The sequence below is a fragment of the Acipenser ruthenus genome, chromosome 3, assembly GCF_902713425.1.
Source record: "Acipenser ruthenus chromosome 3, fAciRut3.2 maternal haplotype, whole genome shotgun sequence".
In the NCBI taxonomy this organism is placed as follows: Eukaryota; Metazoa; Chordata; class Actinopteri; order Acipenseriformes; family Acipenseridae; genus Acipenser; species Acipenser ruthenus.
The window spans coordinates 61384530-61412272 of record NC_081191.1 but is presented as its reverse complement, the minus strand read 5'-3'; the positions used below and the strand labels follow the sequence as shown (position 1 = coordinate 61412272).

At 39.5% G+C, this 27743-nt stretch overlaps 1 protein-coding gene across 4 annotated transcripts in view; it reads right to left on the bottom strand.

The window, feature by feature from the left end:
- LOC117435689 (rab effector MyRIP-like) overlaps positions 1-27743 on the bottom strand; it is a 193114-nt gene that overhangs the window by 71789 nt on the left and 93582 nt on the right. For 3 of the 4 annotated variants that reach the window (XM_059014731.1, XM_034059042.3, XM_059014732.1), the window contains exons 4-7: positions 12627-12763; positions 5104-5178; positions 2211-2308; positions 195-275 (exon numbers count right to left, since the gene is read on the bottom strand). In XM_059014731.1, coding sequence (XP_058870714.1) covers positions 195-275; positions 2211-2308; positions 5104-5178; positions 12627-12763 — 391 coding nt within the window. Of the gene's footprint in view, positions 1-194; positions 276-2210; positions 2309-4836; positions 5008-5103; positions 5179-12626; positions 12764-27743 lie in introns of those variants that run through there. The other variant, XM_059014733.1, reaches the window with a different exon arrangement.

Genomic DNA, 27743 nt, shown 5'->3' with positions numbered 1-27743 from the left:
CATATTTGATTGACAAAGGTTAAGCTGACCTCACTCAGTGCTACTTACTGTATATACTCAGAATTTGTTGTAGTAACATTTTGTGCTGCTCAGTTTTGTGACTTTGTTCCACCAAAGATCACTGCACTTTTTCTCTTTTTTTGCAGTTTGCAAGAAATGTTTTCAGCATTACAAGAGAAACAGAAATTACTTACTTTTTGCACAATTGTAGTGGCAAGTTCCTCTATTAGTTTTTCTTTGTTATCACGTAGGTAATGGGCCTCATTTTGCTTCTCCTAGAGAAAAGCCATATACAAAACCATTTAATGTGAGTGGTACAATTATTTAAAAGGCTCTGTCTTACCTGGAGCTAGAAACAATACTATCCTATTTACACTGTGGGAAAATTCCATAACTTACCTACTTTCCATTCAAATAATATTTCTCTTTGGTTATGATTACGGCTTCTGTTTTTCGGGTTTTATTAATTGTATTTTTTCGGTGCTTATTTTTTAGCTATTTTCGAGTTTTATGTAAATCGTTTTTTTTCGGGGCTTTCGTTTTTGATATACTGTATGAAATTAGTGTTTTCGGTTACTTTCCAAAATGCTTGAGCATTTTTTTTTCTGTCAAAATATGTATAGTAGTAACTGGACAGTACTTGTACACTTAAATTGTACCTTCTTTCCTTTGCTATCTTCCACAACGAAATCCCTATGGTCACGGGCACATTCTTCTGGGGTTTTTGTGTGTATGTATTTTTGTACATTTCACCACAATTCTGTTTTAAATCCTCTGTATCTTAACTGTAATACAGCTTGAAATCCAGATAACAAGCCTACATCCTGATTGTAATCTCGTTTTAAATCTCGCAAGCAGTCTCTAATAGAAATGTAGGATTGTGCTGTCACTCAGTAGTTGGGGTGGGTTTAAAGTATTGAGAACGAATCAATGATAGATGCATTGCCCAGCAGCACTGGGAAATGTACAGGTAGTGGACAAAAAAATGGAAACACCAATGTTTATCATTTATTTTGTATAGGCGGCATTTTATCATTTAAAACCGAAAATCAGAAGCCCTAGTTATGATTAACCTATTCAGAATTTTTTTTTTTGACTAACATGTGTCACATGTGTTATTAATCCTCCTATCAATCATCTGAAACCTCCCGCACAAAACCTGGTTTAAAACGCAACTGGATGTTCCAACACGACAACAATCAAAAGAACACATCACAATCTACTTCAGAATAGTTAAAGAAGAATAAAATCAAGGTTCTGGAAAGGCATAGTCAGAGTCCCGATCTAAATCAGAATGAGAATCATGTGTAGCAGGGCAGGGGCCCTGCAAGTGTAAAAATGTTTGTTTTGTGGCAGGGACTGGGTGAAAAGCCTCCCTGCCAAGCTAATTGTTTTTGTTTAATTTAATTGTTTAACCCATTAGCGGTCCATTTATTCAGCGCGTGTCAGGCGCGTCAGGTCCAATTTATTTTCACACGCGCAGCTTATTTTAGACACGCCATTTAAAAGTATTTTTTTTCACAGTAAAACAGGTTTAAAAGGCACTGCATATCAACAGGACACTCAGTACTCCATCTCCAGCGACAAAAAAATGACTAGAGACCTGTTTTTGAAAAGGAGACCTACAGACAATACATATTATATAAGATTTACTGGAATCTACTGAGTTTCTGCAATGGTGAATACCAAAATGCATTCAAGTTAAATAATTAGCCTAATTAGCCAAGTGAAGAATAGATATGACCTTGGTGAGTAAATTGGTCATTATCTAAATTGAGTTAATCAGATTCATAGCCATTTACCGTTGAACAGATCTTATGTGCAAATAAATCTAGTCATAGCACAAATAAGAATATGATTCATGATAATGTGATGCATTCTAGATATCTGTGATATGAAAAGCCCCAAAGCCTGTATCATTTGAGGGTGAAGAAAGGTTAGTTTGGTTATTTATTTAAGAATAAGAGAAAAGGCATGCAATAAGCACTGTAGATCTGGCTACAGACCAAACAATCCTGTGTCTAAATCGGACAGAAACCTGATCTCAATAGAAAGAATATAAAATGCAGTGAGAAGCCCCCTACCTTAGAAGACCACCCAGGTTTAAATATCATCCTGTATTATAACAATGCTAAATATATAGATACAACTCAGGCATCAATGTTGGTAACATGGGGTGCTTTCAAAAGTGTTGAAAATTAAGAACTTACCAAACTACCCCTATACTCCTCAGCCTTAGAAATCGCCTCCTCTATTGCTTCCTCTGCAACTCGAAGTGCGACTGTAAGGGTTTCTGCCATACTGTGCCCTTTGGTAAAAATAAAGGTATTTAGTAAGTGAAAGAGAAAGAGGGAGAGTTTCAGTAGACTGTCAGGGCTGTTCTGCCTGTATTCATTATTTTTCTCATTTAGCATAATATATATTTTAATGTGACATTTTCTAACATTTGCTGCTTTATGAGGGTTTATGACAAAAACACCAAGTCCACCCAATTTCATAAGCTTTTCATAAAAAACAATTAAAACTAAAATATAACTAACTCTATTGTTGCCTCAAGCTTTGTAAACATCCACAATGATAAACAAAATCTAATTCCAATAAAAAAACAAACAAACAAATTTGTTAACAATTATCTGAAAGCAAAGCTGGAATGCGATGGAGCTGACAAGGCATGAAAATACTTCATCAAAAATTCTTTGCAATGGCTGCTAACATCGATACTAACGTGTGGTTAATTTGCATTCCTTGTTTATTTATCTTTATTTCTAAGAACTGGGAACTCATTATCTAAAAAGTGTCAAACTGAATAGTTTTACAGTGAAAAGCAAATGATGGGACATTCTTCCTACAGTAGTTCAGTGTTTTTTCTCTGTATCAATGGCTACCTGTACAATAGAATCCCCTTTAGAGGGAAACATTAGACAGGTTTGCTGGAGATTTAAAGACACCAGCATGAGGGTAACAGCACAGGCCTCAGAGATGGGGATATCAAGAGATATTTCATATTTGTAGACCAATCCTTACTTCTCTGACTAGTCACTACTTTACACCCCCCCCCCCCCCCCCCCCCCGGCTACAAGGAAAGCCATCTTGCGGACATGTATAATTAAAGACTAAGGAAAAAAAGTTAGCATCACTTATTGTCTATTTATTTATTTATCTGTTTGTTTGTTTGTTTGTTTAAACGCCAGAACATTATATATTTCTTCATCTCCCTCTACCCCTATCTGGCAATACATAGAGTAGGGCAGCAGTGTGGAGTAGTGGTTAGGGCTCTGGACTCTTGACCGGAGAGTCGTGGGTTCAATCCCAGGTGGGGGACACTGCTGCTGTACCCAAAGTACTTTACCTAGATTGCTCCAGTAAAAACCCAACTGTATAAATGGGTAATTGTATGTAAAAATAATATCTTGTAACAATTGTAAGTCGCCCTGAATAAGGGCGTCTGCTAAGAAATTAAATAATATTAATAATAATAATAGTACATGATCACATTGAAATATGATAATGCTAGTCTAAATGCTGCTTAGGAAATCCAGAATGTTTTACAGCAGAGACACTATGTACACTTGTAAGCCATAGCCTGCATTTTCACCGGATTAAAACCTCACTGAGCTATAACATTCCACTAAGGTTTTTCCAAAGTTTGATTGGTTACCTGCACTACACGATCTACATCAGGGGAAAACACATTTTAATATGAGTCTGCTATAGAGTTCCAGTTGTTTTATAAACAAAATAATGTGGTTATTCACTTGGGAATGTTAAATGTTTTTTCATTTAAAAAAAAAAAAATTAACATATGCTTTAGGTTCCTCCAGAGCACATACTAAATTGAAGGATTCCCTCAGAAATCAAATTAAATATAACAATAAGATTTCCCTAAGGTTGCTGCTGTGTTTTTTAAAGTTCATCAATTAAACATTTAAAAGTGCATAGAACTAATAAAATAAATCCAGATTGTACATTGCTCTATATGCTGTATTTATTTTTTAATTACATATTTATTTTAGCTATATCAGTGAATGCAACTGTCAATGCTACACTTCTGATCATGAAGGAACACAGTTGATATACACACAAGGCATTGGTGAGAAAATCCCTTTATAAATTATATACATGCATTATATACTACCCTTTTAATGCATATTTCAGGCATTGTACGTCTAAATTAACCTTGATCCTGTCTTATTAGATTTTTGGCGAATGCTGATTATTAAAAAATGTAACTAGAAATCAGTAATTGGAGTAGTCTTGCGTATGTGGTCATCTGTTTTATGTTGTCCTCTTTAATTTCAATGCCTAATTCTTTATTCCGCTGTTGTTTCTACATTGCATCTATTTCTTTGATATCATTTTTAATACATTTGTATACTTTTCATACTGTCCTTGTTGTATTAAGTAATGGTTACATTTTTTCAAAAGTATTTATATATTTATAATATCATTAGAATCACTAGAATTAATATGATACACCATTTCCAAAATTAGCATTATTAAGAGAGGCAACTACATATATCTATTTAAAAGCTAACTTAGAATTTTATTGTCCTCTTTACAAACTGCATATATATATATATATATATATATATATATATATATATATATATATATATATATATATATATATATATATATATAAGTACAATATTGGAAAGCTGAAAACAAACCCAGTATTAATATATGGTGGATTTTAATAATGGAGAAACATTCATCAAATTTAGAACCAAGCTATATTTATACATGAATGGAAAATAGCATACTGATATGAATGACTATTTTAACTACGACAACATCACTTTGTAAAGCACATATACAAAATGTTACGTTACTTACCATAACCCTGGTTCCCTCTGTATCTCGGCAGCTCTGACAAAATGCTCAGTGAATACTTAAAGGGATCAGCCTTTTTGCAGCCTCCCTGGAAGGCATATCCCAAAAGTATTGGTTGGTGGTCGTCTTCGAATTGAAAGGGAACCTGTCTGATGCTGCACTGTAACATCTTCTATTGTATAAGTAACTCATTATTTAAGTTTTTTTTTTTTATCCAATCTGGTCTGAAAAAAAAAAAATGAATGAGAGTCCATGTTTAAATGACTATACCTTCACTTTGTCTGTAAAACGTAGAGTCGCTGCCACAGGTGCTTTCTGCATTGTCAACGCTTTCTTCATGAATGCCTATCAATAAAGAAACAAGAAAAGGTTGACTAAACCAGAAACATTCTTTTTATGTTGTACTGTACATGTTCCCTTTCGGATCCCAGAGCACTAACAAGACAGCAAATCAAATGTTTGCTGTTCAATCCATAACGTTGGTTATTGAAAATACACAAACTGTATAAATTCACAGTGCAAATAAAAAAAAAAAAACTCTGTTTTCTAAAATGTATTCTGAATTTAAATATTAGCAGGGATGGGTATATTAGGATCTCATAAGTGCTATCAAAATGAACTTTAACTATTAAACACCAAAAAAAAATAACTATCAAAATACTTGAGAGAAATACAACATAACATGGAAGATTTTTTTTTTAATTTGAATATTAATACTCTGCAACTCTCGCATATAAGACAAACAATACAGTCCAAAAACACTATAGCTTGCTATAGTATTTACTGTAGAATACTATTGGAAACTACAATGTTTTTATATAGGATCAGGCCACAAAACACTGTCGTAACCAACAATGAATTAATTAAAATGAGTTAGACCTCAGACTCATCTGCACAAACATACATTAATGGGGTGGATGTACTTTGCTAAAGGAGTACAAACACTGTTTAAACAAAAAAAAAAAAAAAATCAAAAAAAAAATTCATTCATTGAGAGTAGCTGTTATTTACTTCATGCTAATATTGGACTTGGTTTTCACCAAGATAAAATGAAACAGTAGTGGAGGAGACCAACCAAGATGTAGCTTTGCTGTAATATATGAGCCTTCAGTGCTTCTTCTCTGCCAGGTAACATGGATTTCCTACTGACCCGGTGTTGATGGCTGAAGTGTAATGCTGGCTCCAGGGATTAGCCGGTTTGCGGCCTCCCTGGCGCATCAGCACACACAGCCTCCCTTTTGCCTTTGCATGGCGACCGCCTGGAATGGGCTGGGTGGGGCACTTCGCAGGGGTCATCAGGTGGGAACCCCCGTCTTTGGGGTGTTTTGTCAACTAGCCCACGACACCTCAGGAAGGATCGACAGTGATGCTGGCGTCCAGCCCAGTTTACTTCGCTTAGATTAGCCATTCCTTTTTATTGATGTTAACTTTATCTGTCACCTCTCTTTTGAGGTCCCCAATTGGCCTCTTATCAACTAGCTAGTTGTTACCTTTCTCTGTCTTCTCGGATAGAGCCTTCACTAAACGCGCAATTCCTGTCCACTGAATCCAAGAACTCGGAGAAGCCGGGTCATGGAGTGTGCAAAGAATCCCTGACAACCCACCTATACTGGATAAACTCCCCACCCCTGCTGTTCCACTTCAGCAGCTAACTCAGCATACCAGTTCCTTCTCTCATATGCCTCATCCACGGAATCCACCCATGGCACTGTTAGATCCACCAGGCAGGGCCGGATTAACACATAGGCAAACTAGGCATGTGCCTACGGCCCGAACTCAGTGGGGGGCCCAAAACAGTTTTTTTATTTTTTTATTTTTTTTACATATACAGATTTGTGCTTATATATATAGAATAATAGATGGGCTTCAGCGAGTTACAGGAAAATAATTCCATCTATTATAAATTACGAGACTGAAGGTCGAGTAATTTATAAACTGTCACAGAAACCTGGAGATGGAATTGTTTTCCTGTAACTCACCAAAAAGGCCCATTTATTATTTTTTATAATACATGGATACCCTCCTTGTGATGCTATTATTAAAGAAGAGGAGGTTAAGCAGTACAGTTTGTTTTTTTAAAAACATTGTGTTTCAGTGCTGTACAGACGTTCTATGTCATTATCTGTTAGTGCTTCAGCTTCATTTGGATGATTGCCTTTACCTTGTTTTAATTTCCCGTTCCGCTCCAGTTTCTGAGATACCAGCTTTACATCATTTTTTTTTGTTTAACGTATTCTCATTTTGTTAATCATTAATGAACATTTCTGTACTGTGGGTGTTGTCGCGTGATTGAAAACTAGACATTTTGTGTTTGAATTGAAAGTGATGGTCTTTAGGAATCGAATGGGTCAAAGTTCATGTATATTTTCCTCTACAGGAATTATCACTTTTTGACGTCACTACTGTGGTAATATGCCTTTTTTTCGAATGGCTCAGGATGCAAATATAGCCTTCATTTGTGTGTATATATTACACAGAAGGCAGATCAATCCCATCAGATTATATAGTGGGGTCCCCATCTTCACCCACAAATAAATGTGTTTCTATCAAAAAGATTTTCATAATCATACAGAGTAGCCCCTCGCTAAACCGGTTATGTTTGTCTGACATTAGGAGGCGTCGGGTTTTAAAAAATAAAAATGTATAGTGGTCAATGTATTTTAAATGTATAAATCAAAATGTATAGTGGTCAATGTATTTTAAATGTATAAATCATTGCACTAAAGTAACACTAATGTGTTTGGCTAGGCTACACATAAATACAAATATAAATCTGTACAGTACGCCTATACAGTACAGTAGTAAAATCAGTAGGTCATGGTGCCGCATTGACAAGTTATGATACTTAAAGGAGGAACCAATTCTCGTTAATACAAATTACAAAGGACCAGCAACAAATTATATCACTAATTCGTATTATCATAGAGTAGCCTACAAGCCAAATGTATGCTGTCCGTTTTTATTTAATTTAGTCAGGGGTGCAGTGCTGAATTGTGCACAATTACAACCCACCTGCACATTAATAGAATAGGTGTGTTTTATTCCTATACAGATCAAAATGAGCTGGAGGGGTTAGCAGTACATGTGTGCAGTCTATTGCTCCTAATACGTTGGGGAAACCACCTTGCTTTTAGGGAAAAATAGGTATTTGGCTGTTCGCCTCAAAAATACATTGAACACAACTGGCAATGCACGAGAAAAAGCAGACTGGGAAATGACAGCAACAACTGCGACTGTTTAAAACACACTTTCAAAAGTTCTTAACAAATTGATGCAATTGTAAGTGTCGCATTGTAACTGCTTTTGTCAATCTCATTATAATATTTGAGAATTTATGCAGGTATGCCCATAATTACATATTCATCTACGCTTGAACCGCAAACAGAAACTGCTGCCGCAAAGCATTCCCTAAAATGTCGCAAATAGCATTGCGCTTGTCTAGTAAATTTCAACCAAGACTTCCGACTCGTGTGCAACTGGTTTGCGACAGGTGCAACACTTTAGTAAACCTACCTCTTAGTATTAAACAAATAAGTGTTAAGGAAAAAAATGGAGCCCATTATAAACACCAGAAATAATCTCAACAAAAGACCTATTACATACATTTTCATGATTAAAATGATATGCAGCAGTAATTAATACGGTTTTATTGATATGAGCATTTTGCAAAGAGCTGTTAAACATTACTAACAAAAATATATACACATATTGCATTATTATTAGTAATTCCACATAACTTAAATGTGTCCTTGATTCATCATGACCGGGGAATTCTATTGCCACAAAAGCTATATTATATGTAGGTGTACTGAAGGCAAATAGTTCCAACATCTAGCCCTTAATAGCTCAGCCATTCAAGTACTCAGCCATTTTTTACTTTTAACCTCCATCAATGAATAAAGAATAAAAATAAAGAGATGAAGAAATTCTGACATCATTTGAGTTTTCGTATGAGTGCAGACATCCAAAATGCTAACAGCTGCAGTATTGATGAAAAGAACAACTGAGCCGGTGTTTGCTAAAGATAAATGTTTATTTTAAATTAGCACATAATTCTACAAATGCTGTATCGGTACTCTGTACATAAAGTTCAAGTACTGCAGCTGTTTTTTCTACATGTATTTGTCTATTACAGAAAAAAAATTATTAAGTACAGCTTACTACTAAATTGTATGTACCTTTTAATTCCCAATTGTTAGCAAATGGTTCATTAAAAAAAATAATAATAATAATTTGATGTTTTTTTGATTGAGATGCTCCACCCGTCATCAAAACTGTGCAGTTCTGTTTACTGTAGGCGGTTTGTGTTTTTAAAAAAAACTAACATAAAAAAGGCAGCCTTTACCTCCCCTACAGGGCATAATAAGGGGATGTGGACTGGCTGTGGTTAGTTTAATCAGCCAATATAATCACTTAACATTCCCAGGGTAAACTAATAAATTGTAATGACATCTCATTAAATGCAGAGACATAAATCCACTTTGGCAGGAGCACTAGTTTACAGCAGGGCCTCGTATAGCAGACACATAGATCAAACATTCAATTCAGAAACTATATAAAATCCCACTGCATCCTACAGAAACATATATTTAATATACTGTAAAAAAAATCATTCTTTATATACAATAATTGCCTATAATGAGAACTACAGATATTACAAAATATTTTATATGGCTTATTCAGAATATTCAAACCTGACTATGTAACTAAATTGGCTGAGTGTAAGATTTCCATTTTAGAACAGCCTCAGACATCACTCCTTCCCATGTCAGGAATCACCCCATCTCAGTCATCAGGTATCAGGCATTAGGCATCAGTCCTCCTCGAGTCAGTTGTCATGTATCCGGTATCAGGCATCAGGTCTCCTTGAGTCAGGTATCAGGCATCAGGTCTCCTTGAGTCAGGTATCAGGCATCAGGTCTCCTTGAGTTAGGTATCAGGCATCAGGCATCAGGCATCAGGTCTCCTTGAGTCAGGTATCAGGCATCCAGTCTCCTTGAGTCAGGTATCAGGCATTCAGGCATCAGGTCTCCTTGAGTCAGTCGTCAGGCATCAGGTCTCCTTGAGTCAGTCGTCAGGCATCAGGTCTCCTTGAGTCAGTCGTCAGGCATCAGGTCTCCTTGAGTCAGTCGTCAGGCATCAGGTCTCCTTGAGTCAGTTGTCAGGCATCAGGTCTCCTTGAGTTTTTTTGGTTTTTTTTTCGGGGAGAGTGATGGGTTGGACAGAGTTGTCTGAATCACCAATCAAACAAGAGCAAAAAAAAAACTTTTGCTTCCATTGGATGACACAGATGTCAGTGTAGCTGCTGATTGGTGGATGCATTTTTACCTCTTTCCCATTTAATATGTATATTTTAAGCGTTTTACAAAATACGTGTATGTGCAATTTTATTATTTGAATTTGTCTGGATTTAAATTGTAAGGCAAATCTTCTCAGCATACGGCATCAGACATAATTTTCGATGTGTTTCAATGTATTGTTCAGTGTATTTTTTATGTGAAGCGCTTTGAGATGCCTTACACGAAAAGTGCTATATAATGAAATAATGAAATTGCACATCGTAACTTTTAAAGTATTTTTTAAAATGCTTAAAATATACATATTAAATACTAAAGAAAGGTAAAAACGCATGCATCAATCAGCAGTTACACTGACATCTGTGTCATCCAGTGGATGCACCAAAAGTTTTTTTGCTCTTGCTTGATTGGGTGATTCAGACGACTCCGTCCAACCCCTCACTCTCCCTGAAAAAAACTCAAGGAGGACTGATACCTGACGACTGACTCGAGGAAGGAGGACTGGCAACTGACTCAAGGACTGATGCCTGTCGACTGACTCAAGGAGGAATGATGCCTGATACCTGGCTCAAGTAGACCTGATGCCTGATACCTGATGATTGACTTGAGAAGAGGTGATTCCTGACACAGGAAGGAGTGATGTCTTACCTTGCATTGTCATAGCACCTGCACCATGTACCATGTAAAATGATGAACATATTATTATTATTATTATTATTTGTTTATTTAGCAGATGCCTTTATCCATGGTGACTTACAGAGACTAGGGTGTGTGAACTATGCATCAGCTGCAGAGTCACTTACAATTACGTCTCACCCGAAAGACAGAGCATATGGAGGTTTAGTGACTTGCTCAGGGTCACACAATGAGTCAGTGGCTTAGGTGGGATTTGAACCGGGGACCTCCTGGTTACAAGCCCTTTTCTTTAACCACTGGACCACACAGCCTTCAGCCTCATTTAACTGTGTTTTTGTCCAAAACGCACTGCTGTTATTGTTTGTGTTTTATTAAAAAGTCCTGCGTAGTTTTTCTCTTGATTGACTGTTACTCTGACTGGTTATGGATTTTAAAGTACTTTTTTAATTATTTTTTATTTTGCTTTGACAACTATATTTTTTCCCCTAAAAATGACCTGTTTTTTTTTTTTTTCAAATCCACTATTTAACCTGGATTATAAATGCAATAGGGCCCTTTAGGGTGTCCATAAACGTAAAATATATGGAATTCTCGGAGGTTGGAGGCATTCGACTTTGCCTTGTGGCACACAACGTCCCAAGGCTTCCATATATTCGGCATATACAGACACCCTGTCAGGCCTTATTGAATAGATATACACCACACATTCCCTTTGTCTACCTTTAACATGTAACCACAGTTTAAAGAAAAAACGAAATTTCGTTGCTTTCTTTTCGACATGATGTAAAACAAACACCCCTAGATAATGCCTAATGATAGAACGTGTCATTTTCTAAACCTTCTGGGTTACCAGTACATCATTTAGCAGTACAGACTTTACGCTAGGTTCCTTTCAGTTAGCAGACTGTGTGCGTTAGAAACCATCAATTGTGCTAGTTAAGCAGGTGTGTTTTAAACAGCGCCACACCTGGTGCAGCTAATACTAATCTCCCAAATGGCTCCAACATTGACAACTCTGACAGAATGCAGAAGCAATACAGATACCCCCAGGTTATTAATTCTAACCGTTAAAAGGGGTCTCTTGTCTCTTATGGGGATGCTTTAGCCACCCCGAGCCCCCCAGTATTTCAAACCCTGTGTACCACCCAGTTGTCAAATGCTTTAGAGTGGATTATTTCTGCATATCTTTTTTGGTTTGGTTCCTCAATCAATGGACATCCCCCCAAACATATGCCATTGGAAATATCGGAATGATCAGCGAAGAACATGGAAAGCATTTGGGATGGAAATATTTTGCAGCACTATGTATAGAATATCTTATAAACTATCTAATACAATCCCAATTATCTGATACAAAGAAAATGTCAGATGCTTGTATCACATCAATACCTGGGTCTACTATATATAAATCCCAGCATGTATATTTGGTATCTATATAAATATGCTACATTTCGTGGCCCCTTTTGTGGAGCATGTTTTTGTGTACCCAATTAACAATGACCTCCATGAACTTTGTAGATTGCGATATACAGAAATTGAAGGAGAGACAGACTGAAAGCATAAATTACAAATAAAAATGTATTTGTAATAATTGTTTATTTTTGAAAATAAATAATACTTTGGGTGGTCACATGAAATCCAGTGATAACATAAATAGTGTTTTCCCAAAATAGCATAACAGAATTGTCACTTTTTGTTTACAGTGCAGTCCTGCTTGAAACAGACAATGCCAAAATAATTCCCAAACCCGAGTTTCACAGTTTCTGCTGAGTACACATTACTGCTGTGGACACAAGGTCTTCTATTTCTGTTGTAAAGATCATTAAATCATAAATGACAGTAGCAAAAAATAAAAGATACCTCCTATGTCTGAGAAAGCTCCTCTTTCTGCACAATGCTTTCTGTATAACATCTTCAAAACCTTGGAACTGCCAAAGCGCTTGAATCGGCTTTTGATGTTATTGTAGTACCATTCCAAAGATTGCGTTCTTAGAAGCCTAGAAAGACAAAAACAGATCCCATTATATATGTCTAAAAGGTTAAAACTGTAGTCATCATTCATTAACTAATTACATATTTAAAACCATTACTCCTTTTCACATTTTCTTTGATGTCACATATCCTTTGCAATTATTAATTAAAGTGTTAGTAGCAAAGGCTAAAACGTTATCATAGCCCTGGTTCCATGAAATAGAAATGTAAACATTACCTAATGGGTGTTTACCTCCTAAAGACCCGAAACCTGAATATTCTATACCAAAGCTGCTCAGCCGAGCCTGTGACGCAGTCATGCCTACCCCTGAGGGTTTGCTCTTATTTGATTGGGTGATTCAGACGACTCAGTCCAACCGCTCACAGATCTCAGCGTAATTTTGAATTTTTGACAACTGAAGCTTCTACCGGTGTAGATTGGGCCAGGCCCAGCTTCTCAACATCATCCACCCTATATACAGTGTCCATAGACCAGGAAACAGCAGGAGCTGTAGCCGGGGGACCCCGGACCGACTGGATCTCAAAAAGAAAGTCAGGGTACACTGGGGGGGGGGGGGAGTGGGGGGGGCAAGGGAGAGGTGGTAGGCTCGTCATCAAAGATGGACTGCCTTGTCTCACCTTCTGTAGGCCAGGGCACTTGCAAGACTGCAGTGGTCCTCTTGATCAGTGGCAGAAGCTCTGCCGACAGGGAGAGCTTAACCGCAGGGGATGGCAGCATGTCACCCTGCTGCCAATCTGCGCAAAAGGGGACAGGTGGGGCAGGCAGCACCGAACGTTCGGAACAGCGACTCCTCTTCTTCCTTGGAGGAGGAGAAGGAGAGGCAGAGGAGGATGAGGAAGACTGTGAAAATGGCTTTCGGCGTGAGCTATTTTCCCGGGTGCGTCGTCTGCTCTCCCTTGGCACAGAGCCATGGGGGGAGGATGCAGCCATCTGTTAGAGAGGTGGCTGCGTCCTCCCCAACAGAGGGTGATGGGGAAGAGCGCTGTGCGAGTGAGGGAGAGACGTTTTTCCAGCATGCGCTTAGAGAAATGTGCACAAAACCTGCAGAAGCTGAGGATCACCGGTGCCTCCTTCGCTTGCTCTGGCCCCAGGCAGGAAGAGTATTTGCCGTGCTTGTCCTCAACAGGCAGACTGGCCTTGCATGTTTTGTAGGAATAAAACCCATGCATTATGCAAGTAGCAATGCAGTGTACAGGTGCTTCTTCAATCTGCTTAAAAGACAGCAACGGGGCTGTTCAAGACCTGAACAAAGACCGGCTTGGTACCGGACCGGGGATGTAAGCCCTGGTCAATAGCGGGTCAGTAACCTCGGTCCCAGTTCGGTATACGGGAACAGAGTGGGTCGTTGACCTCGGTACCGGTCCACCGGTTCGCAGTTACTGCGGATAGCACTGTACAGGGATGCCCACCTGTGCAAAACTACTCAGTCAGTACTCACATGAGACTGAGGGAAGCCTGCTTGTTAGAATGAACTAACAGCCCTCATAATGGTGATGCAAAACTGTCACCAAAACGGCATCAAGACGCTGTGTGAGGGACTGCAAGCAACCACAACCGAAGCAGCCTCTTGGTCCTGCGCAGCGCTGCTGTAGCCCAGCAGCTGTTCTCACTACACGTGTTCCGCAGTACGCATTGCAGACAAGCCTGCGCTTAGTCTCTACAAAATACAATGAGAAAAGAAAATATTTCTCTCATAAAAAATACAGTAATAACAATTACTTTAATTATACAAACCATCTTGTAATTTTGTCCAAAGCCAAAATTAGAATAAATAACTCCATAACCGGAGCTATTGCAGCCTGAGAACACAGTCAGCCAACTTATGTTGCTTGATCCCTGGGAAGGGGCGACTCAAGCCACTGGCTTCACGTGGGGCACAAGGCCGCTGTGGGACGTAACAAACAGGCTGTGGTGCATATACAGACATGCTCAAATTTGTTGGTACCCCTCCACAAAAAACGAAGAATGCACAATTTTCTGTGAAATAACTTGAAAATGACAAAAGTAATTGGCATCCACCATTGTTTATTCCATATTTAATAGAAATCAGACTTTGCTTTTGATTTTTTTATGCAACATAATATTGTAAATAATAAAACAAATGAAAATGGCATGGACAAAAATGATGGGACCGCTAAGCTAATATTTTGTTGCACAACCTTTAGAGGCAATCACTGCAATCAAATGTTTTCTGTAGCTCTCAATGAGACTTCTGCACCTGTTAACAGGTAGTTTGGCCCACTCTTCCTGAGCAAACTGCTTCAGCTGTCTCAGGTTTGATGGGTGCCTTCTCCAGACTGCAAGTTTCAGCTCTTTCCATAGATGTTCGATAGGATTCAGATCAGGACTCATAGAAGGCCACTTCAGAATAGTCCAATGTTTTGTTCTTATCCATTCTTGGGTGCTTTTAGCTGTGTGTTTTGGGTCATTATCCTGTTGGAGGACCCATGACATGTGACTGAGACAGAGCTTTCTGACACTGGGAAGTACGTTTCACTCCAGAATGCCTTGATAGTCTTGAGATTTCATTGTGCCCTGCACAGATTCAAGGCACCCTGTGCCAGGCGCAGCAAAGCAGCCCCAAAACATAACCGAGCCTCCTCCATGTTTCACTGTAGGTATGGTGTTCTTTTCTTTGAAAGTTTCATTTTTTCGTCTGTGAACATAGAGCTGATGTGACTTACCAAAAAGCTCCAGTTTTGACTCATCTGTCCAAAGGACATTCTCCCAGAAGGATTGTGGCTTGTCAATATGCATTTTAGCAAATTCCAGTCTGGCTTTTTTATGTTTTTCTGTTAAAAGTGGAGTACTCCTGGGTCTTCTTCCATGGAGCCCACTTTCGCTCAAAAAGCGACGGATGGTGCGATCAGAAACTGACGTACCTTCACCTTGGAGTTCAGCTTGTATCTCTTTGGCAGTTATCCTTGGTTCTTTTTCTACCATTCGCACTGTCCTTCTGTTCAATCTGGGGTCGATTTTCCTCTTGCGGCCGCGCCCAGGGAGGTTGGCTACAGCTCCATGGACCTTAAACTTCTTAATAATATTTGCAACTGTTGTCACAGGAACATCAAGCTGCTTGGAGGAGATGGTCTTGTAGCCTTTACCTTTACCATGCTTGTCTATTATTTTCTTTCTGATCTCCTCAGACAACTCTCTCCTTTGCTTTCTCTGGTCCATGTTCAGTGTGGTGCACACAATGATACCAAACAGCACAGTGACTACTTTTCTCCATTTAAATAGGCTGAATGACTGATTACAAGATTGGAGACATGTGTGATACTAATTAAAGAAACGAATTAGTTTGAAATATCACTATAATCCAGTTATTTATTATCTTTTCTAAGGGGTACCAACAAATGTGTCCAGGCCATTTTAGAATATCTTTGTAGAATAAGCAATAATTAATCTCTTTTCACAGCTTCTTTGCTTTATTCTATGACATTCCAATGGCATGCAAGTATACATGATAAAATAGCTTTTAATTTCATCACTTTTCAGGAGGAATGAAGCATTATTTCAATGAACTGTACGGGTACCAACAAATTTGAGCACGTCTGTATACATGTAATTATTTTTTCTAAATTATTACAGCGTAAATAAATTGTTGCATACAGTACGTGAAACACAATAACTAGCGAAAATTATAGTCATAAGCAATAAGTACTTATCTGATAGGCTCCTCCTGTCAGATCAGTCCTGAAAGGAAAAATGGTGCCGAGATCTGTGCGTGCAGCACTCTATACCCTTGGGAAGGGCATGACTGCATCACAGGCTCGGCTAAGCAGCTTTGGTATAGAATATTCAGGTTTCGGGTCTTTAGGCGGTAAACACCCATTAGGTAATGGTTACATTTCGTACTTGAAAGGGAACCTTAATTTATCTGCAATTATTATTGAAGATATCAAGGTTCATTCTGAGACTATACTATGGTTTTGTATACCTTTAGTACCTGTGTGATGACTGAATGGCAGGTTGCTATATTTTTCTTTTCATTTAGGTTTCCTATTGTGTCATTTTCACACAACGTAATCTATTATGTTTTAACCCTGCAATTTTTCACCAGATATATGACTGAAATAAAACCAATGTGAGTGTGCCTGGTCCCTCATCAGAACAGGTACTTGCAAAATAGTATGTAGTACTCCATTCTAGTTGAACTATACTATGCAATACTGTTTGTTATTCACCTTTCACTCATCATGTCATTGCAAATCCGTTTCTTGTTAGCTCTAGGTTTACACCTTAATTGATAAGAGCTATGAGCAGGGCCGGATTAATGCATAGGCAAACTAGGCGAACACAAGGGGGGCCCAAAACACTTCACTCACTGACATTCGAACCGAGGCGTGTATCTCAAAATCAAATTGTTCTGACAGGTGTTACGCAGATTTCTGTAACATTACCCCATAGAATTCTGTATCCCCACATTATTCCATGCTTGTGCAGATGCAGTTTTTAAAAGATCGCTGGACGTGCACGCACGATATTTCTGTGCCCGAGCCCCGCTGTGTTCTCTACTGAGTTCTGCTGCAGCTTGCAACAAATATTGTAAACAAGACGAAGCTAATTATGTGACAAAATAATATAGCACATTTAACACCACTGATTTTCTAGATATACCTTTAGCCTCCTGCGTTGCTCAATACATGAAACCCTTGATTAAAGTAACCTTATAGAATCTTTTGAAAAAATGCAGCTGTGTCGACGTGGAATCATCTAGGGTACAGAATTCTATAGGGTACAGACTAGGGCTGTATTAGAAGGTTTGAAGGTTTGAAGATTTGTTCGCTAGCCAGGAATTCGAAGATTGTTTTAAACCTTCAAAAGTTCATCAGATGCCATTCACACACTGTGTTTTTTTTTCTGTTAACAGAAATCATTTGACAATGTGTGAATACTATAAATCACACATAAAATGTCACTCACATGCAAAATTCGTATAAAATTGTGTACTGCATATTACTTAAACAAAAGTTGTATTAAAATCCAACCAAATCTTTATACATAGCAAATCTATGTGTGCCGCTGCCGTGTATGGAGCAGGTATATTTTCCAAAGCACTGGGGGTACCTATAGCGGTTGTAGTGCTTCAGTAAAATATGTACTGAATACCTAGTGTACAAGACAGGGCAAGAGAAGTGCTATGGTAGAATATGTTTGAAACATACAAAATATACGTTAACACTAATAATTTTAATTTCGAAAAAACTGAGCACCATCCGTCCCTCCAGCCCGTGTTAACCAGAGGAAAATTTCTTCATTCACCATCTCGACCTGAAAGCGTTGTATAGCGTAAGCTGTATTGAATGAAATGTCTCGAAACCCCTCTGCTGTTTGGGATTTTTTTTGTTAAATGCCCAGACGACCAAACAAAATTGAATGCAAACTGTGCAAGCAACAGTTGATGTATCATGGAGGCACTTCCAATCTCTGGGGTCACTTTACAATCGTAAGTTCATATTATTATTATTATTATTATTTTTATTATTATTATTATTACAATCAACTCTCGATTAACCGGGGTAATGGGGGGAAGGAGGTCACGGATAACCCAAAATCACTGTTAAAACAAAACTAGCCAAACGTGGTACAAAATGAATTTAATGTAAACTTATTTATTTAAAATTACATCCAATATTTAGGAACACATTTAGCGTTCTACAGACGTCATCCAAAAGTGTAAAAATAATACAAGTACAATAGTTTAGGAAAACAAAACATCACATCAATTGTTTTATCGAGAAACGGCCAAAAGGTTACACTATTTTAAAATAGTCTGTTAATGTTGTCTGTTTCTTAGCTGAGCTCTCCTTTTTTCGAACATTAGAACGAAGCCTACGCAACATCAGTTTGTCACTGAGCAAAATGTCCTCTTCACTTTCTAAATAGCCCAGCAGACAGTCTAGGTGATTAAGCGCAGCACCATGCGTGATCTTGTTTTTGCTAGCTAGCCCCTCCCCCTCACTATCGCTGTCATTCTCCTCCTCTCCGCCAAGCGACCTCACAATGTCGTCATTGCTCAGTCTCTTGTATTGTATTTGTTCCAAACAATAGACTCCATCTGATAGATGTTTTCGCTGATTTGTAGTACACCATTTTAATTTTTTCACAAATACAGAATCTATTATTATTTTTTACCAAGGTTAATCCGCCCCCGGATAATCGAGAGTTGACTGTATTATTATTATTATTATTATTATTATTATTATTAGTGCTACTGTAATGCAAGCTTACTTGCAAGCAAACAACATGTATTTTTATTTAATTATAAAAACATGATTACTGGTCTACATTATCTTACCTGTAAAATAATAGGATTTTCAATCAAATATAAAACAAGTAGCTATGGTGATGTCACCAGTAAATTATGCAAATGAGTACCATTGACAGTTCGAACCTTCCTTCGATAATGTGTTCCGAACCTTTGAAGGTCAAAATGTACCCTTCGTTGCAGTCCTAGTACAGACATCTACCATATGTAACACCAAAACTTACTTGTATTCCAAAACATTGGCGATTTCTCTGCTCTTGAGAAAAGGGCATTTTCTTTAATGAAGCAGTCAAAAAACCCACCCGATCAACAAAAAAACAAGGAAACACTGACGATTTTACGTGCTGTAAACTGTAACGTATTTGATTACACAACAATGTACAGGCATGTTTGTTTTTTACTATTTATTTTCGTGGACTATTGTGGAGCTACCGTTACTGAAAAACAGTTTGAGCACCCTTCTATATATTAATTACCTTTTTCATATGGTGTTCCTTGTTTGAACTGTTGCCTTTTTATTCAGTAAACCAGGAAAAGTCACTGTCAAGCTGTGCTACAGGATTTAAAGCAGGCTTCAGTTTTTTCTGGTTTTATTCTGAAATGTAATTAGCATACCACCTACAGTTTAATGTTCTATCAGATTCATTCAGTTGTTCATAACAACTTCAAACTGAGAATTATACCTGTTGTAAAAGAAAGGAGGGCTATAATGTCTATAGAGGTGTGTGTATGTATATGTGTGTGTGGCTGTTTGTTCAGGAGTAGGGGGCCCGCACGTGTATGCTTGCCTAGGGCCCAGTGATGGGTTAATCCGGCCCTGGCTTTGAGCCTCAAGGATGAATATAAAGGATAGCTGCTCACCAAAAGGGGTAGCAAGATTAACTTTAATATGAGGATTTTTTTCTCTTAGTCTTACATAGTATAAGTTAAAGGGATTGTTCATTTCAAAAGCAGACTCTTAAGTGTGGCTGGACTGGCTGTTGAGACCACCCTGTGGGAATGTGAGGTTGGTTGCAGTACAAGGTTTTTTGGTCCCTACGTATCGTGCGTCACACACAAAAATGCGACCGTCAATCCGGTTGTGCTGAAACCATAGAATGGCACTGTTATGGCGATGCTAGGACTTTCTTTTTTTTTGTTGTTGAAAATAACACTTCTATCGAACATGTTACATAACAAAAACATAAATAAATAAAACTGTCATAATATTAAACCCTTCATGTTATTGATTTGGTGTTTGTTAATTCAGCCCCCGAACTTAAGCATTGTGTTTCAAATAAAAGTGATGTGCATAGCTATGTACATAATACACAGTGCATTCTGCAAACAATTGGTTGTGCGAACAATGAATCATTTTGGCATGGGACCCCTTGGAGCATTGGCCAAATGTAATCTCATGAACTAACAAAGGGCTTAACTATGACATTAACCGTCATGGTGAATAAAGAGTAAAAATGGGTAGACTTGCAGTGTTCTAATTTAAATTTTGTATGTGATTGTGTGTAAACATGTGTGCAATTAGAGTTAAAGCATGTTGGTGAAATTTAAGATGCATTATTGACTACATTTCCTTCAGTGTGTTTCTGTAATGTCAGCAGAAGAACTCGCTGTTAAAACTTCTACTGCTAAAATATTGATTTAATCCAGATCTCAGCGTTACAAAACTGGAGACGTTATAATACTGGTTGCCAGTTGAACTTCTTGTACTGGCATAAAATCCCCTTAATGTTGTTGGGATTTCTGGGACTTTCATTAAAATGAATGTCCATATTATTTTCTTTAAGCCAGTCTTTAAGTACATTAACAGCCCATGCTGTAGTTTTTTTTTTCAATCTTTGTTTTCTTCTATTTCATTTAGCTGTTCCTCATCTACTGTTATGTGTCTACTCTTGACAGTTGCTGGTGCACTTATTTTATTTATTTATTTATTTATTTTTCAGGTGGACTGCTGTCTTCACTCAGAAAGTTGGTGTTGTACCAGTTATCTGGAGTTTCATCCCCAAATATATTAAAGGAAATAGTTGGAATGTCACTCATTTTTTGGCAGTGGTTTTGTAACTGATAACAAATACTATGTCAGTTTGTCATGGAATTTAGAATGTAGTTGTGCATACTGATTTATTCAGTGTGAAGCAACTCATTAGTATGCAAGCCATGGTATACGCTATATATACGCACAGTTATGTAATGCTGTTTAACCAATCAGAGGTTGTTATCTTTCCAAGCCGTGTTATAATTCTTTATATTCAACGCATTTCTTTCAAACTGTATCAGAAAATTAATATTGAAAAACATGTGTGTCTGGAAAACTGGCTGGCTTAGTAATTCAATTACAGTGTATATAGTTAGTGTTTGCAGTTAGGACCATTAAAATCAAAACCTGCAGAAAGCTAAAGAAATTTCGAATGCTGGACATGTCTTTTTTAAAATGTTATTTAAAATGTTACTTTATTATACTCAGTTAAAAATCATTTAATCAATCATTAAAAATGTGCAAACAAGAGTGAATCAAATAAATAAATAAATAAATACATCTAGAAATTCCAAACAATCAGACACACATCTTCACCTTTTTTCACTTTTAAAAGCAGCATACACTTTTGAACACATCCTCAACACCATTGATGGAAAAGAAAAAGAAAACCCTACATTTTTAGTTCTCTCCCTCCCCTTCCAATGAAATGTTCAAATTAAAGAGAGCCAGGTGTGAGCCCGCCCAAACCAGGAAACACAAACAGCAATTAAAAACTAAGTTCATATTTGAAATGACTCACTTTGGCTAACTTCCAATTACATAAACGCAAATATTTTCAAACTGTTTAAATTACATGTTCGTAAATATATGTACAGACGTGCTCAAATTTGTTGGTACCTGTGGCAAAGTGGTAATGACGTGCAGGTGAGTGCAGTGCAGAATAATCACACAGACAGACGTTGGTACAGGTGCAAGGGTGTTTATTTAAATTAATAAATGTCCAGAGCCTCAAGGCAAAACCTGTAAATAATAATAGTGTTGGAAGTGATACAGCGGCGTGTATCACTTCTAATTGTAATCCTACGGGTTTGACCCGCAACCCCAAAGTCCCGTTCCGACACCCACACTAAACACAAACACAAAGACAGTGCGTGATTCAAGTGTTAAAAGGTGCAAACACAGAGACAGTTCCGATAGTGAAACAGGTGAGTGGTGAAGTCCGGGTTTTCGCTGGCCTGCGGCAGCAGCTCTGGATCGTGCTCAGTAATCTTTAGTGAGACAACAACACACAAGACACACAGTGTTAGGACACAGACACAAAACACTCACGGTCGCTTTCACGTTTCGGGCTCCTTCTCGGTTATATGTTTTAACCATATGCAAAGGAACAGATCACTCAAGCCATGCCCCCTATTTATACCCTCGCCCATGACCCCGAGGTTAACGAGCGCATCCGCTCCTCCAGTCCTCGGATGCCACGCCGCTTACCGTCTGGGTCACTGAGCTCGGGTGCCATAGCTCCGCCCCCTCCCGAACTGACCGACTTCCATCTACCCTACGGAATAAATTGTCGTGCCATTTCATTAAGGGTACTCTGTTCCTCGTATACCGTGCTCTCACAGGTCGAGAGGGAGATCTAACACTAAGACTCATTCGATCTCTGTCACAGTACCCCTCCACAAAAAACGAAGAATGCACAATTTTCTGTGAAATAACTTGAAACTGACAAAAGTAATTGGCATCCACCATTGTTTATTCCATATTTAATAGAAATCAGACTTTGCTTTTGATTTTTTTTATGCAACATAATATTGTAAATAATAAAACAAATGAAAATGGCATGGACAAAAATGATGGGACCGCTAACCTAATATTTTGTTGCACAACCTTTAGAGGCAATCACTGCAATCAAACGTTTTCTGTAGCTCTCAATGAGACTTCTGCACCTGTTAACACTCATAGAAGGCCACTTCAGAATAGTCCAATGTTTTGTTCTTATCCATTCTTGGGTGCTTTTAGCTGTGTGTTTTGGGTCATTATCCTGTTGGAGGACCCATGACCTGCGACTGAGACAGAGCTTTCTGACACTGGGAAGTACGTTTCGCTCCAGAATGCCTTGCTAGTCTTGAGATTTCATTGTGCCCTGCACAGATTCAAGGCACCCTGTGCGAGGCGCAGCAAAACAGCCCCAAAACATAACCGAGTCACCTCCATGTTTCACTGTAGGTATGGTGTTCTTTTCTTTGAAAGCTTCATTTTTTCGTCTGTGAACATAGAGCTGATGTGACTTGCCAAAAAGCTCCAGTTTTGACTCATCTGTCCAAAGGACATTCTCCCAGAAGGATTGTGGCTTGTCAATATGCATTTTAGCAAATTCCAGTCTGGCTTTTTTATGTTTTCCTTTTAAAAGTGGAGTCCTCCTGGGTCTTCTTCCATGGAGCCCACTTTCGCTCAAAAAGCGACGGATGGTGCGATCAGAAACTGACGTACCTTCACCTTGGAGTTTAGCTTGTATCTCTTTGGCAGTTATCCTTGGTTCTTTTTCTACCATTCACACTATCCTTCTGTTCACTCTGGGGTCGATTTTCCTCTTGCGGCCGCGCCCAGGGAGGTTGCCTACAGTTCCATGGACCTTAAACGTCTTAATAATATTTGCAACTGTTGTCACAGGAACATCAAGCTGCTTGGAGATGGTCTTGTAGCCTTTACCTTTACCATGCTTGTCTATTATTTTCTTTCTGATCTCCTCAGACAACTCTCTCCTTTGCTTTCTCTGGTCCATGTTCAGTGTGGTGCACACAATGATACCAAACAGCACAGTGACTACTTTTCTCCATTTAAATAGGCTGAATGACTGATTACAAGATTGGAGACATGTGTGATACTAATTAAAGAAACTAATTAGTCTGAAATATCACGATAATCCAATTATTTATTATCTTTTCTAAGGGGTACCAACAAATGTGTCCAGGCCATTTTAGAATATCTTTGTAGAATAAGCAATAATTCATCTCTTTTCACAGCTTGTTTGCTTTATTCTATGACATACCAAAGGCATGCAAGTATACATGATAAAATAGCTTTTAATTTCATCACTTTTCAGGAGGAATGAAGCATTATTTCAATGAGCTGTAAGGGTACCAACAAATTTGAGCACGTCTGTGTATATATATATATATATATATATATATATATATATATATATATATATATATATTATGTGAAGGGTTTTAGTCCTTCAGGTTCTTTTCCAGCACTTAAAATGACCCAGCCACACACAAAACTTGATTTTTATCAGCACTGTTGCGCTAATTTTTTTTAATAGTCACAAAAACCAAAGTAAACAAAATACAAAACAAACACCTAGCTCTGTACGAGCACTAACTACACCTCAGGAACACCCTGACTACCAGTGGGACAGCTAGGCTGTTTCCCCACTACACAATAAACACCACACAGGTTTCATACAACGTACTTTTACCTTACGACTGCTGGGAAGCAGAGTACCTCTTCCTGCCTCCTTCTACTCAGCAGCCTAGAACAGACTGGCTGCTCTCTTTAAATACCCTGCACCTGGCTCTAATTTACAATGATCACCAGGTGCAGGGGATAATTAAATAATAAAACAAAACAATTACCTCAACCAATGTGCATTTGCACATGTTTTCTGCAGGGAGTATTTTAACCCCCTCCCTGCTGTGTTACAATATATATATTGTAAGGCAGTGTGTTGTGTGAGACAGCAGGGAGGGGGTTAAAACCTCCCTGAAGGAAAAATGGCACCTTTTTGTATTTAGTTAATTAGTTTTGTTAATTGTTTTATTATTAATTATCCCCTGCACCTGGTAGCTATTGTAAATTAGAGCCAGGTGCAGGGTATTTAAGAGGAGCAGTCAGTTTGCTCAAGGCTGCTGAATAGAGGGAGGCAGAAAGAGGTGCTCTGCTTCCCAGCAGTCATAAAAGAGTAAGTGCTGTGTAAACCTGTGAGTTTGTGTCGGTGCCAGGTAAACGGCTTAGCCGTCCTGCAAGTTAGTCAGGGAAATTACCTGTTTAGTTAGAGCTCGTACAGAGCTAGGTGTTTGTTTTGTATTTTGTTTATTTTGTGTTTATTAAAAATTAGCGCAACCGCGCTTTGAAAACGCCATTTCTCTGTCCTGGGTCGTAATTTTAAAGGGGCACGAACCCGTGTTAGGTGAAACCTTTTCACATTTGGTACCAGAAGTGGGGCGCCCCTACGACCATAGAAATGGACAGCATCAGAGAGTTAATTGCAAGGATCAACCGCGATACTGCTGCTCAAATAGAGCGGACTGCGAGGTTGGAGAGATGGACGAGAGAGATGGAGTGGGCACTGCCAAAGATTCAGGAGTGGGAGCAGGCTAACGCAGCTCCGCAGACTCACAAGCTAGAGAAGGAGGAGCTGCTACCGCCGCTTCCGGAGCCCAGAGGGGAGGAGCCGCCGCTGCCAGAGCCCAGAGGGGAGGAGCCGCCGCTTCCAGAGCCCAGAGGGGAGGAGCCGCCGCTTCCAGAGCCCAGAGGGGAGGAGCCGCCGCTGCCAGAGCCCAGAGGGGAGGAGCCGCCGCTTCCGGAGCCCAGAGGGGAGGAGCCGCCGCTTCCAGAGCCCAGAGGGGAGGAGCCGCCGCTGCCAGAGCCCAGAGGGGAGGAGCCGCCGCTGCCAGAGCCCAGAGGGGAGGAGCCGCCGCTGCCAGAGCCCAGAGGGGAGGAGCCGCCGCTGCCAGAGCCCAGAGGGGAGGAGCCGCCGCTTCAGCAGCCCAGAGGGGAGGAGGTGAAAAGCATACCTCCACCACAGCCCCGACCACCACCCCTACAGTCCAGTTCAGGGCCGCTGCGTCCAGTCTCTCACCCCTTGCTCCTGGACACCCGGCCGGTTTTCCTGGACCTCCCTGTGCTGGGCCTAGAGCCCAGGAGTTTGCAACACTGGCCACAGCTCTGCCCCTGGTTCCCTGCTCCGCTCTCCCCGAGCACCCAGACGTCGCTGGGCTGCTGCCAGACGTCGCTGTCGCTCCCCGTTTGCTGCTTCGCTTCCCCTGGGTGATCGGACATCACTGCGCCGGTTGCCAGGGGAAGACCTCTGTCCATTGCTGCATCCTCCAGTGCCCCGGCCTACGCTCCGGTCGCCCCTGTCAAACCGTTGGGTTCCCTTGTCGCCGGTGTGTGGTCCTTACCTGGCCGGGCCGGGACGTGGACAGATCCACCCTCAAGTCCGCCCGTGGAAAAGGGCGAAAAAGGACATTCATGGACTCGAGGGTGGGTGGTTGTGTTTTAGGGGAGGAGGTGGCCGTCGAGTGGCCTGTGTCTTGAAAAGACAAGAGGGGGGATATGTAAGGCAGTGTGTTGTGTGAGACAGCAGGGAGGGGGTTAAAACCTCCCTGAAGGAAAAATGGCACCTTTTTGTACTTAGTTAATTAGTTTTGTTAATTGTTTTATTATTAATTATCCCCTGCACCTGGTAGCTATTGTAAATTTAGAGCCAGGTGCAGGGTATTTAAGAGGAGCAGTCAGTTTGCTCAAGGCTGCTGAATAGAGGGAGGCAGAAAGAGGTGCTCTGCTTCCCAGCAGTCATAAAAGAGTAAGTGCTGTGTAAATCTGTGAGTTTGTGTCGGTGCCAGGTAAATGGCTTAGCCGTCCTGCAAGTTAGTCAGGGAAATTACCTGTTTAGTTAGAGCTCGTACAGAGCTAGGTGTTTGTTTTGTATTTTGTTTATTTTGTGTTTATTAAAAATTAGCGCAACCACGCTTTGAAAACGCCTTTTCTCTGTCCTGGGTCGTAATTTTAAAGGGGCACGAACCCGTGTTAGGTGAAACCTTTTCACAATATATATATATATATATATATATATATATATATGCAGTGCCTTGCAAAAGTATTCAGACCCCTGACCAATTCTCTCATATTACTGAATTACAAATGGTACATTGAAATTTCGTTCTGTTTGATATTTTATTTTAAAACACTGAAATTCAAAATCAATTATTGTAAGGTGACATTGGTTTTATGTGGAAGCTGCATCACACCACCCAGGCACTGCCAAGAAAAAGGCCGTCCTTCAAAACTCAGCGCTCAAACAAGGAGGAGACTTGTGAGAGAAGCCACAGAGAGGCCAACAATCACTTTGAAGGAGCTACAGAGTTCAGTGGCTATCAACCATATCAAGAGCTCTGCATAACACTGGCCTGTATGGGAGGGTGGCAAGAGAGAAGCCGTTACTCAAAAAGTACCATCTGAAAGCACATCTGGAGTTTGCCAGAAAGCATGAGAGTGACCCAGCTGCGATGTGGGAAAAGGTTTTGTGGTCAGATGAGACCAAGATAGCGCTTTTTGGCCAAAACTCAAAGCACTATGTGTGGCGCAAACCTAACACTGCCCATGCCTCAAGACACACCATCCCTACAGTGAAGTATGGTGGTGGCAGCATCATGCTGTGGGGATGCTTCTCATCAACAGGGACTGGGCATCTTGTTAAAATTAAAGGAAGAATGGATGGAGCAAAATACAGGGAAATACTGCAAGAGAACCTGCTTCAGTCCGCTAAAAAACTGAAGCTTGGGAGGAAATTCACCTTTCAGCAGGACAATGATCCCAAGCACAAGGCCAAAGCAACATTGGAGTGGCTCAAGAACAAAAAGGTGAATGTTCTACAGTGGCCCAGTCAAAGTCCTGATCTCAATCCCACTGAGAATCTGTGGCACTATTTGAAAATTGCGGTCCACAAGCGTC